The sequence below is a fragment of the Myxine glutinosa genome, chromosome 3 (assembly GCF_964187855.1).
Source record: "Myxine glutinosa chromosome 3, kmMyxGlut1.1, whole genome shotgun sequence".
In the NCBI taxonomy this organism is placed as follows: domain Eukaryota; kingdom Metazoa; phylum Chordata; class Myxini; order Myxiniformes; family Myxinidae; genus Myxine; species Myxine glutinosa.
The window spans coordinates 40,166,111-40,179,706 of record NC_136263.1 but is presented as its reverse complement, the minus strand read 5'-3'; the positions used below and the strand labels follow the sequence as shown (position 1 = coordinate 40,179,706).

General features: G+C 41.2%; 1 protein-coding gene across 1 annotated transcript in view; it reads left to right on the top strand.

Annotated features, from left to right (window-relative positions):
- The first annotated feature begins 1,051 nt into the window (after positions 1-1,051).
- Positions 1,052-13,596, top strand: part of LOC137423647 (A-type potassium channel modulatory protein KCNIP2-like) — a 223,387-nt gene continuing 210,842 nt past the window's right edge. The window contains exon 1 of the mRNA XM_068111007.2: positions 1,052-1,343. Within this exon, the coding sequence (XP_067967108.1) occupies positions 1,259-1,343 (85 nt within the window). The 5' untranslated portion in view covers positions 1,052-1,258. The remainder of the gene's footprint in view (positions 1,344-13,596) is intronic.

Genomic DNA, 13,596 nt, shown 5'->3' with positions numbered 1-13,596 from the left:
AAGCTGAAGATTACCGATACAGGAAAAGCGCCGATACAGGAAAAGCAAAAGCTGAAGATTGCCAATACAGGAAAAGCAAAAGCTGAAGATTGCCGATACAGGAAAAGCAAAAGCTGAAGATTGCCGATACAGGAAAAGCAAAAGCTGAAGATTGCCAATACAGGAAAAGCAAAAGCTGAAGATCAGAATTTGAGAACATGGGCACTGATGCCATTCTGGTTCATCTCTGAAGTGGAGTCGAAGCTGGAGAGGGCTTTCTCTACCTTCTCAGGTGAGGACACAAGTCAAATTGTTTATAAAAGGGGATAAAATTTGGGACAAAGTGGGATGGATTTGGTACATGAGATTTTGTGCGTTTGATAAATGTCAGTGGCAGATTTTGAGTAATCAATATTCCGTATACAAATATGGCAGAATGTTTAACCCTCTTCCCATCGTTTGCCTTGTTGAAGCTTCCCCTTTCCGTCAAATTTCCGTTCTCCTCTTTCCCCCCTCACTAGTTCTTATCCCTCCATGTCTCATACATTTATGAATTAAGTAGACTTCAATTCACCCCTCCCATCAACAACAAAAACTTTAGGATAACTTGATTAAGTCTTTGATTCATGTTGAATTCTGTTGGATAGCCTCAAAATGACTTTATTTCACCTTTTCCTTTTGAGTATCTTGTGTCGGAGGATTGTGCCCCCAGCCAATGAAACTGCCTCGGTAGCCTGTGCAACTGACAGAGAAAGGAATGCTTCGTTTTTTGCTTTACAATAGGATGAATCGAAATATAGGACCGTTGCTTTATTTGGAAGCTTTATTTGGAAGAAGTTTTTTTTTTTTTGCGCTACATCTGAGGATGCAGGAGACACGATGATGGAAACAACAACATTTCCATAGTTCGGTGCAGGGGATGTTGATTGCAAAGTGAGGGGTTTGGTTTTGGAAATGGGTGAGAATGAGAAATGCGCGCAGTGGGATCATGCCCTTGCACCGTGCAATGTGCAGTCGCTGCTTGTCCCTCCCATCCCCACCTACTCCACCCCTTTGCTTCCCCACCCATTTGTTGTGTTCTTAACGGTGAGGTTTGCTGCGAGGGAAATATCTGTTCTTGCGCTCTGTTGGTGTTGCTCCTGCGTGGTGCCTCAGACACTTACCAGCAGACATCTATATTAAGCTTTATCCGAATCGTCGGACTTCCAGTGCTGTCCGAGCCTTGCTGACAACCACAACAGGACAAAAAACGATACGGAGCTTATCCCGGTCCTTCACCATGAGCCGGGGCAAGAGGGGATGCAAGCAACAGTTTGTGCGCTTAATCCGCCAGTGCTACCGCCTTGTGGTCGGACTGGAGGAAGGTAATGGCGGTGCGGCGGCGTGTCCAGGAGATGGTCATAATGTTTTTGTATTTATAAGTGCCTCCGCCCCGACGTGTTCAAACGGTTTCACGAAATGCTTGCCGTTGGTGCATGCGCCTCTGCCTGCGCAACTTTTGATGAGCCGCGTGCACCTGCGTTGCCACGTGCTCGGTACTTCAAGCGCGCTGGGATTGAATTGAGGGTGGGAGGCCGGGGTTTGCACAATGTACGTGAGAGTTAATTCTGGCGAAGGTGGTGGCTGCTGGTTGCATCATTTTTTTTCTGTGGGCGCGTCTGCCGCTGATGCAATACCTCTCTATAACCAATTATCTGGTACTCATTTTGCCGACCTCGAAAGGGATGACAGGCTGAGTCAACCCCACCTGGCGTTAATTAAACGAGATTCGAACTCAGGACCTTAGGTATCCCAAGCCCGCCGCCCTAACCATTAGGCCAACGCCAGGTGGTTGGCGAAGGTTATATAGCCTGATATGGTTGTGCACGTATTAGATTTTCATCAAATAATGTATGGTCCAAGGCATTCGCAGCTGGTGAGGATTTACCTACTCCTAATTATTTTCACCCCACAGAACCCGTTCCCCCCACCGTGTCCATAACGGAACGTTCCATCACACTCATGGACAGCATTGTGTTGGAGGAATTTGTGTAACCGACAGGTGTAAGCCTCATATATTTGGTAAAAATCGAACCATAAACACGCAGGTTTGCTTAACATAAAAGGCAACAATGCTGGCGATTTTTAAGGAATATTTTTAAAATCGACACAAAAAGTGACAAGTTCTTTTAATCAGTTGCACCCAATCGTGCACTACATCTGAATAGGCATACCAAATAACCTGCTGTTACAAAAATGTTTGGTGGTTTCTCTGAATCGTATTGATCCATCTTGGTAAAATGTGCATTTTCCACACTAGTACACCCGCTCACTACGAGAACGGAAAAAGGGTCATTCCTCTTTGGGGTAATGTAGATTACAGTCGATCTATGGTCGGATCTCAAGAACATTGGGTGTGTGGTCATTTACCAAGTTTCTTGTGGAGTGATCGCCAAGTGGTTTAAGCATTTGAGCAAGCTCTCCATTCAATACCGTTAAGGAAAGGCTGGCTTGGCAAGCGCTAGCTAGCTGCTTGGTAAATGAGCACAACCCGAGCTTCTCCCTTTCAGTTTCGTATCGAACAACAGGAGCGAGTTTCAAAAGTTTGCTACAAAAATGCCACGGTAGCGGCAGATAGGGCCATGTCATTAACCCAACATTTGTTGGTTATATAGAGTACAGTAGATCTTCGCTCCATTCTGTAAGTAAACCTTACTTGACGGATGTTGTGATTCCTCCAAATTTCTTCATTTAGTGTTATAAAGAGCATTAGCGACTGTTTAAAAAGCTAAACATACGTGTTTGTGGTTTATAATATTTTTACTTTCTGTAGAAGCCGTTGCTCCCACGGAAACACCATTATAACTACTAGTACCCTACTGCAAAGCCGCAATTAGCCGGCGAAGCCAAAGCCTCTTGCCACTATTTTACCCATCACTATGGCATCAGTAGGTTAGGTAGTTGGTAGTAGGTAGGTGTAGTAGGTACCGTACCCAGTTCAAAATTACACAATTTGCATTCTGCATGAGATTAAAATTTATAAAATTTCCTTCTTGATTAATTCGGTGAATTCCGTCTCAATTTCGGATATTTCCGGCCGTGAAAACTATTCCCTACGGCCGCGAGACTTATAAAAAATAATTCTTCGTCAATTTTAGAATATTTGACACCGTTTTCAGCCTCTGAAACGCGGTAATAAGCTTTTTTGAAATATTTTTTCAAATACTCGAATCTCATTGGTTCCGGTGTTTGGTGACGATTTTCGTTGAAGATAACCAGGGCCCATGCGGTCCTGGGGAACGAGGTTGGTCTTAAAGTATTTTAATTACAAATTAGAGGTGCATAAGATTGTGAATCAAAAAAAGACGGGTGAAACAAACTCCTATTGAACTTTTTCGCAATTTTTTATGCATACTTCCGCATCCGGAAGATGGCGGCCTCCATGGAGCGATTTGGTGCGTCAAAGCTTCGAAATTCTCCAAGGATTCAGCAAAATCTGGCTTTTCAACATAATACGTACGCGTTCATTCACAACACTGGCTTCGCCGGCTACTAGCAACGGTGCCCACCCTATGGGCGGGGCTTCAATTGGGAAGCCCAAATGAAAAGGCAAAATATCAGAAATTGAAGGCTTTTTTATTTTAAACGATTCATATAAACATCCATTGAATCATATCACACGCAAATCATCAAAATCTAAACAGTACATGGCGCCCATTTTGAAAAAAGATTGACTTCTGCAAAACGGAAGTGGCCGCTACACGTCTTTCTCATTGCACTTTTATGTGTAAAGAGTGCGTGCCGAATCTGTAACATGGAAGCGGCCACTACACCTGTTTCTCAGTCGCTTTGCACATGCTGGCATGTTACTTCAGAGCCGCACGTTTATATAGGAAGAGTTCGTCAGGAGTCGATCTACTCTCTCCTGGTACGTAGAATAAACAGTATTTGTAGAATTTCAACAAAAGCCACATCACTGTTCATATCGGTAAATATTATTCCATAGTGTTTGGAAAAACTGGAAAATTGGAAAACTTGAAAACTTGGAAAAACAATATAGCCTATTTTACTCCCAGTGGTCCCAGGAATACCCACCCAAAATATCATTTCGATCGGTTGAGCCGTTTTTGCGATACCTTCGAATGGACGGACGGACATTTGGTGAATTATAGTAAGATAAGCTATTTATACATGTTATCACTGCAGGAAAAACGCCTTGGGGAAGTGAGAGATGATAAGTATTAATATTGTTTTGTAATAATATTAACAATATGAGATTATCATTAATTTTGTTATTAAAAGCGTCTTTGGAAAAACACCACGCTAAATCTTCATCATTGGACAAACGCCACGATAAAGCTAATTTAACATTGATATACACCTCAACACGCAACGCCATTGACGGCAATGGCGGGAAAAACCCGCTCGGGGGAGAAACCCCCCTTGGGGAGGGGTGCAAATGAATGCGCTACAACCTTCATTATGTAACCCTTCGTCATCCTGTCAAGTTTGGTTGAGATTGGATAAGTAACGAAGGATTGCAGTGATGTCAAAAATTCATCAGACAGACAGACAGACACGAAATGGCATATTTTAGTATGATGATAAGCAGGTAGATGGTGAACAGGTACGCTCCTTGCATCAAACTATGCTGAAGGCTTTCCGCTTCCAAGAAGGTTTGATCATGGGATGCTCCCTGTTGGGGAGATACTTAACAGTCACTGCACTGATTGTACTGAGTCGTTTCTCTCCTCACAAGCAAAGCCCTGTAGTATTTGCCTTCTCAATTATATAGACAAACTGACTGCTCAGTGTATGTATTCCCTGGTGTAGTAGTGAGAGGCTGTTTTTGACCCCAATGAACAATTTCCGTGTGCTTTGAATTACTTACAGTATTGCCAATGAAAAATTGAGTGAATTACTCGTACATAATAATCTTTCAAAAGTGCCAGAGGCAGCATCCGTTTTTTTCTTGTGATTTTACACAGTTGCAGTGTTTTTCTCATATTTTGTATACATAGTCAAGGCTCGTGGAAGAACTAGCACACTGAAGAAATCAGGACATAATGGGACAGAAGGAACTGTAGAGAGGGGGCCTGGAGAAACACCAACAGCAGAGTGTAAAGCTAAGATGAATACAGAAGAAAAGATGGATACATAAGGAAACTCAGAGGAGGGAAAAACTGGACGTTTGGAAGGAGAAGGGCTTGGGGTGTGGGAGTTAGCGTGGGTAGAAAAGATCATGTTTTTGGATCTGAGATGTCGATGAGCAGCTGTCTTGAAGACCCAGAGGGAAGAATGAGATGAGGTTGAAGAGAATGTGGAAGTTGGTTCCACAGGTGGGGAAAAAAGAGGAACATTTGAGAGGCGGAGAGCCATGATCCTAGATTTAGGCTATCAGCTAGGGGGGTCAACCGGTACCAAATTGAGGGAGTAAGGCTAATAATGATTTTTGACAAGGTTTTTACCTCTAGAATAAGAAAATATGTGATAGCAAATTCAACGATGTAGCTAAATGTGTGTTATCACCCATTTTCAAAATGGCCGCCAAATTTCTCAAAATATCAATGGTCAATGTAGTGTTTTTTTCACTATTCACCCTATACCCCAAATTTGGGTATCTTATACCTGGTTTTAGGGGTTAGAAATGATTTTACAACTTTGGGACATCACCCATTGCTAACCAATTGGGACATCACCATACCAGTATTAGTCGTTTGATAAGAAAGTATCAACAAACAAATGATGTGAAGGACAGGCAGGAATGTGTCACCCAATTTTGTTCTCTTCATTGCGTTCCAACATCTGGACAAAATGTTGCACAAGATTACCCTACACCGCAACGAAAAGGTGCAAAAATTCATTGATACATTTCCACTATGTCGAAAATACGTGGTGGTGCGATACTTTTTTCCATGTGTATACTTGCAAATCTACTGAATGCCAGTTATTTTCGTGCATATTTTGTGCATAAAGTTGTTGCTATGATGGCAGCCATTTTGTGAAATTGGGCGCCATATTGGATTCTATCTTCTTGGATTAAAGTTCAGATGATGTATTTCATACTTTAAGAGAGTTGTAAAGTCTTAAACATCTCAAAACGCAATGCTATTTGTTACAAATTCCTACAAGAATATGAAACATGGTGTTTTTAATAGAAAAACATGCATTTTGGCGGCCATTTTGAAAATGAAGTGATAACACCCATTTAGCTACATGGTTGAATTTGCTATCACATATTTTCATATTCTAGGGGTAAAGACCTATCCAAAAATCAATATTAGGCTTACTCCCTCATTTTGGTACCAATGGACCCTATTTTGGGGGTCTGGCTGATGGCCTAATTTAGATCGTTTCACCAAAAGGGAGTTGATGGTGCTTGTGACCAATTTCACCAAATGAGAAGAGATGCAAAACACTTTCACTGCTGTTCTAAGATGTATAATCTATCTTCTGACTCACAGTCCTGTTCACAGCATTTCGGTTTTTTATTTTTTTATTTACTATTCCAGCTAAATCAGTACTGTACTTTCCTTGCATGTACAAGTTGCATTTCGATGCATTTGGTAGCTCAATAACTTGAAAATTGCACTGGTGTTACTATCACAGCATCTTAGGAAAAGCTATTGCAAGGGTGGTGCCGACACGAGTTATGTAACAATTATCAAGTACAGGTAAAGACCAAAACAATTTATTTGCAGAGTTTTTTAAAAAGAAAACTATAAAAATGCTTTTTAAAGTAGCTCCTCTTTGACTTATCATAATGCTTTGCATTCAAATGCAACAGCGCAGTTATTATAATGTGTGCTGAGAACTCATACACTGTGGAGTTAGCCGACCTCTTCCCACTGGCACACTCGGATATTGCACGGTTCTTGTTTGGGCAAATCCCGCTGCTAAGATGATATAGCAACACCATACTGTGTGCTTCTTCACATTGCTTTCAGTATTCTCGAATAGCACCCGAGCCTCACTGCAGAGATTTGTCATGGGACAGGCCCACACACCTTTCGCTGTTTTGAACACTCACCACGAACGCATTATTGCACCGGTTTCGCATCGCCGTTTATCGACACCGATTCATTGTTGGTGCAGCTATAATCATTTCAAAAGCAATTGCTGCAGTGTGTTGAAGCATTTCTAAAGTGCAATGGAGGTGGCTGTCGGTGTCCAGGGTGATTGAAATGGAATGAATGAAATGAAATGGAATGATTGAAATGAAATGGAATGATTGAAATGAAATGGAATGATTGAAATAAATTTTGTAGGTTATATAATTATTGGGAATTTTGGCTAATTAATTATTGCAGCTGTCATCCTTTATGTTAAATGTTCCTTTTTGGCACTATTTCACATCATCTTGCTTTCAGTGGTATCGGAAGTTGTACTTACATATCACCTCAAACCCTCACCCCCTACCCTCACCCCCTTACCTCACCTTCCTCCTCCCCCCTCCCTCCTCACCCAATCTCCACTTTTAGCATGATCATCTTAATTTACTTGTTTGCTTATTATCCTCACCAGAGGAGAGGGTTTTGCATTTGGGTCCGTTTGTTTGTCTGTCTGTTTGTCTGTTTGTTTGTCCACACAGAATAAATATGATTTTCTCTGCAAACGTTGGTCCGATTGACAGGAAATTTGCACCATAGGTGTAACTCCACCTGTAGAATTTTAAAATTATAATTATGATGTCATAGGTTACGTGGTATGGCCGCCATCTTGGAAAAACCGAAAAGATTTGCACCTCTATATCTCTGAAAGCGCTGCATAGAAAAAATTGAGACATGGCTCATTGTAAAGAGCTCTCCATGTGAAATAACATATGTTAATGCTGATGTCATAGGTGCCTCCATTATGACGTCATAATTCGACAACTACATAACTTCATCCGATCAAGATGAAATTTCTTGAGTGTCGTCTAGGGATAAATTGGTGGAGGGGAAAAAAAATAACGATGATGTCATTGGTCATGTGGTTCAGCCGCCATATTTGTTTTAACACAAAAGCCTTAAAAACCACTGAAAAAACGTCCTGGCAAGGGTCTGCAATCTCTGATTGCTCTTTCTTGTTTGCTTATGTGTTTCTCTGCAATAACCATTCGCTTTGGAATTACAGAAGAGTCGTGGCTAGATGAGCTAAGAGTAAGGAAGTATCTAGTATATACAGGGTGTCCACAAAGTCACACATCAGAGGAAATTATTTAATTTATCTAATGTGTTTATTTTTTAGTGTATTTCTTTTCAGATTTTATTACTTTATTATCTACAGTTTATTAACTTTATTCAAAATTAATCGTTTTGAGATTGGTGGGACACATTTCGAACAACTGAAATAGCCAACCTTACAAATAAATGTTTTGCCCATGATGCATGACTTTGTGGACACCCTTTATGTATATATGTGTGTGTATATATATATATATGGTGGTCCAGAAACCACATTTAGAAGAACGATACCTGCAACAAACAACTAAGTTTATTATTGTTCTTTGGTGCAAAACAAAACATGCTTACTCGTTAAACAGTCTAATCAGTCTAATATACATGAAACAGATCAGTTCAAATGTTCAAACTGCACTCTGACATGCAGTTCTGCATGTTTCAGTCATTAAGGCAGCAGTCTCATTACGGATGAATTGTTTCAAGTCTCCAAAGGTTGAAGGATTCCTCACCTTCACTTTGTGTTTGAGGAAACCCAAAAGGAAGAAATCCCAGGGTGTTAAATCACAAGACCATGGCGGCCATTTAACCGGCCCACAATGGCCAATCCATTTGTCTGTAATGTTCAAATCAAGGGCCTGGTGTACACTGGCAGCATAATGAGCAGGCGCACCATCATGCATGGACAACATTTGGCCATCATTGAGTGGAAATACTCGCTGTTCCAAAGTTAGAAGATAATTTGCAACATTCACATTTTCTTCGAAAAATATTGGTCCAACAATGCCTCCAGAAGAAATGCCTGCCCAGACAGACACACTAGCTTGATACTGGACATTGTGCTCAACAGTAAATTGTGTGTTGTCTACTGCCCATATCACGCTGTCATGACGATTCACAGAACCAGATAAAGTAAACTTGGATTCATCTGACCACAAGGTCCTGTTCTGCAAATCATTGTCCATTTCAAATACAGAATACAAGCGTACAGCGCAAATTTTCTGTCTCACGATATCCTCCGTCGTATTATGGCATCTAATTCACAATGAACTGAACTAATGCAAAGACAAACGCATGCAGCACAGTGAGCAAAGCTCACCCCGATCCATATCACGTGATGCACCTCACCCTGTTGCGTCGTCATGCCTCTGCGTGTTGAAGTGGTCACATCCATTTACGAGTAATCACGTTTTGTTTTGCACCAAAGAACAATAATAAACTTCCTTGTTTGTTGCAGGTATCATTCTTCAATATGTGCCCAGGGTTTCTGGACCACCATGTATATATATATATATATATATATATATATATATATATATATATATATATATATTTATGTTGAAGGCTCCAGGCACGGACTATATAGCCCTCATCGAGGCCAGGCCTTAAATAAAAGAGAAGGAAAATGTATGATGAAAAGTGCATGATGTTTGTTTCCGAGAAAGATAGATTGAAGCTGGCAGTCCATCATAGGACATATTCAGCGATATTACATTTATTATTATTATCAATATTATTTTAATATTGTCGCGCAGACCCTTCGGTTAAGACCAGGGACCGCGGATGGACCAGAACGGATTTACTTGAGGCGACGACCAAACACGGATTCGGCTATAAAACGCGGGAGGAAGAAGGGAAGTGGAAGCTGCTGCAATAGCGCTTATCTTCAGCGAACCGATGGCAGCTGCAGGGAAATTAATGTACTCGACACCGAATTAGAATGTACAAAAATAAACACGTTTATTCCCGGCACCCGATAACAATGAAACGCAATGGTAATCAAATAAAGCTCATAAATTGGGATCCCACACACCAGACTCAACAACAGGACACAGGAATGAATTACGAAAATAACTGTCCGTCGTGTCATTGTGAAATGTGGTGTGAGCTTATCTGTCCGTCTGTAGTCGTGTCCACCATCCAAACGCAGCTCCAAGCTCCGGTGCGGAGAATCCTCCGTCCGCCTCACACGCTTTGCTAGGCCCGAGCCAACGCCCTCGCCGTTTGCACACGAGGTCCCGTTCACCACTCTAAGCTCCGAGCCTCGCTCCCGCACAAGCAACGCTCCAAGCACAAGCACCAAGCACCGCTCCAAGCACCACAAAGATGGTGAACCAACGACCACCAGGACCTCTCAAGACCAAGAAGAAACGCAAGAGCTTCAAGCATGTTGAGGCAGCCAGAAAGCACCAGGGCTGGAGCTGCGCAAGAGCCAGAGGGACGTGCTGCACAAGAGTTCGAGCAAGAGCAAGAGAGAAAATGCCGTTTGGCACGCCCCTACACAACCTGGCCGGTGACGTCAGCCTTGGCGCGCCCCCCAATCAGCGCCTTCCACCGAACCTCCGAGCACCTTCCCTCCAATCACAGGCCCCTGTGGTGTGGTCACGCGATGTTGCTGGGCAAGTTCGTGATGTGACCGGCGGCAGCCATCATCGGCGGTGTCCTGGCCTGGTTTCCTGTTTTCTTCCGAAGTCCTTGTCAGGGAAGGGAATTTAATTACTGTGTGCACTACAGGGCCTGTCTAAGTGTCTACAGGTGTGCATTGCCATAAGGGACAAAGGTTTGATTACCAGGTGTGACACACAGGGGTTTATTCTTAATCCCTATAACTATTTAACACCCGAACATCCTGGTATGTTCACAGGTGTACTCCTTAACCGACAAACCGGACTACAACACAGAACTCATTACAGGAAGATTCCCTATCGCGACAGTCGAATACCTACCTATACAGATCTACCTGGCTCTCTTTCGCTCTACCCCCAGACATAACAATATTAATAGAATTATGCATTATTATTCATATAGATATTCTTTTAATATTATTATTATTTCATCATAGGACATATTCAGCGATAGTTTGAGTGAGACAGAAAGCAAGACCAGCAATCGTGACACGGAGAGTGTAAGATGGTTCCGGGCACCACTTTAACGCTCCTAAGTCAGAACGGTAGTACTACCCTGGGTGGTTGCTGTCTACAAACTACGACCTAAAAAGTGAAATTTATAAAGCTCTTTCTGACTACTCACTCACTCACTCACCAATATAAATGTTTCATACTTATGTGGTGTGCTAGAAAGTTGAAATTTTGCATGAACCACGATTCCAGGAAAACATAATCACAAAATAATCTGTAAGCACCCTAAATCAAACCTGACTCTAGAATAACACCGCTCCCGGAGTGTCATGTGACCAAAGACAATGGCAGGCAACGTTACATACAACTGTTAAATACGGAAGTCATCCTGAGCACTTATTCTTTATTCTTTTTCTTATTTAGCTGCTTGCAGAATGCACCCACAATATACCATATTTTTAAATAAAGCCAATACTTTTTTCGTAAAAGTCTAGGCCTCGACGTGTCTATGGTTTAAGACATTGAATTACATAAACTAGAAAACATCTGAAAATGCAAAGCCCGTTCGAGTCCGTTTGCATTCAGACATCTTCTTCTTCTTCCATAAATCAAAATAATGAAAATACATCAAAATAAAATAAATCAAAAGTGATGATTTTTTGCAGTCTTGACCTCTGAGCATTATATATACTAGTGGGGTCACCTGTGAGAATACCACGGGCATGGAGGTGTATTGTTGCGATCAGTGCAGCCGTTTTTGTGGTACCCGGGACAATAACGTTAGGCAGGAGTCCAAACCTGAAAATGCTGGAGGCCAAAGCTGAAATTGGAAAACCATTATAGCGTATTTTACTCCAAGGGGTCCCAGGAATACCCACCTAAAATTTCCTTGCAATCGGTTCAGCCGTTTTTGCGGTACCTGGGAACAGACGGACAGACAGACAGACAGACAGACAGACGGACAGACATTTGGTGAATTATAGTTAAAATATATATATACTGTATATATATATATATATATATACATACATACATAAACTGTATCTAGTAATATAATTTTGGTTTAATTAAGACAATTATGAATAACCAACATTTGTACCTTACACTTTTTGGTGATCACCTTTTCACTTTTTTGAAACTTTTTTCACTTTTGATCACTTTTTGGTGATCGTTAAAGGTGTCTGTGAAAAAACCTATTTTTGAACCGAAGACTTCATTATATTAAGTTTCCTAGGTGGTCAGGAACATGGTGCTCTTGAACTTAATTCAAGTTTATAGAGAGCAATAACATGCAAGGTTGATCGCTATGTATTTAACGTCACCATGTGTTTTATCGATGAGTTCACTTATGGTAACGGGAGAGGGACGGAGCTTGGGCTGTACAAAAATAGAGCTCGTTTTGCTTACTCATTCTTCATTTCACCAATTTATTTTTATTCTTGTAGAATGTAACCACAACCATCTGGTATTGTTATGTTCCTAATAGGCTAATTGTCATCTTGTCCACACCTCAGCACTCCCACATACTGTGTATTGCAAATTGCGCAACTAACCCAAGGAGCGAATTTAGTCTGGATACCAGCACTCAATGGCCTACTGTTGGCTGTACTGTTGAAAGTTACCATGGTATCCACAACCAGACACACTCGATGCCGATGGGAGAGCCAGCTCACGTTTATTGAAAGTAAAACAATTGTAATTTAAAATATCTTTCTAGTCATCAAAGGTGAAATGCTGTGCATTAAATTTTTCGAATGTGAGTAAATATCTAAGGATGCATTGATATTTTGTGGTAGTAAAGTTAATGTGAGTAAATATCTAAAGTTTATAAAGTACTGCTGTCATGTGTATGTGATACGATAAACCTACTTAGTATTACTTGAACATCAAATTTATCCTGGAATCCATACTTTACACAAATAGCTTAGTCTGCCTCGAATAAACTAGGAGTCCTGTTCCGATGTCGAAGATTCTTCTCCTCTCGGCAGTTGCTTCAACTACGGTATATAAAGGATTGAATCGTCCTCGTATAGAGTACTGCTCTCACATCTGGGGAGGTTCTAGCTCCACATACTTACTGGACATAATTGAATCCAAAGTAATCCGACTTATCAACTCTCCTAATCTGACATCAAAACTCGACCCACTCAAATTACGCCGCAAAGTTGGCTCTCTTGCTCTTTTCTACAGATATTACTTAATTTTCTGCTCCTAAGATCTTTCTGCTTGTGTACCTCCACCATTAGCGAGACCACGGAATACTCGACAAGCCACTGGATCGCATGATTATTGTGTGGCCATTGGCAAATCAAGAATAAACCGTTATGATGTTTGTGTCTTAACTGCCAAACTGCCAAACTCTGGAACCCTTTACCTTCGCATGTTTTTCCAAACACTTATGATCTTTTTAAATATTTTATTGCGTTTTAAATATTTGAAGTGACTAATCCAAAATGAATACTGGCAACTGTAAAACCACGCCTGCTAGCATGGACACTCGTGACTGGAGCTTATTTTGCATATGTCAATCAGACTAAAGAAATAAACCAACTATGGATCCCTCATCATCTGTGAAATTGAGAAACAACCCTGAAAGACTTTCAGCCACTTACAAAGAAGTT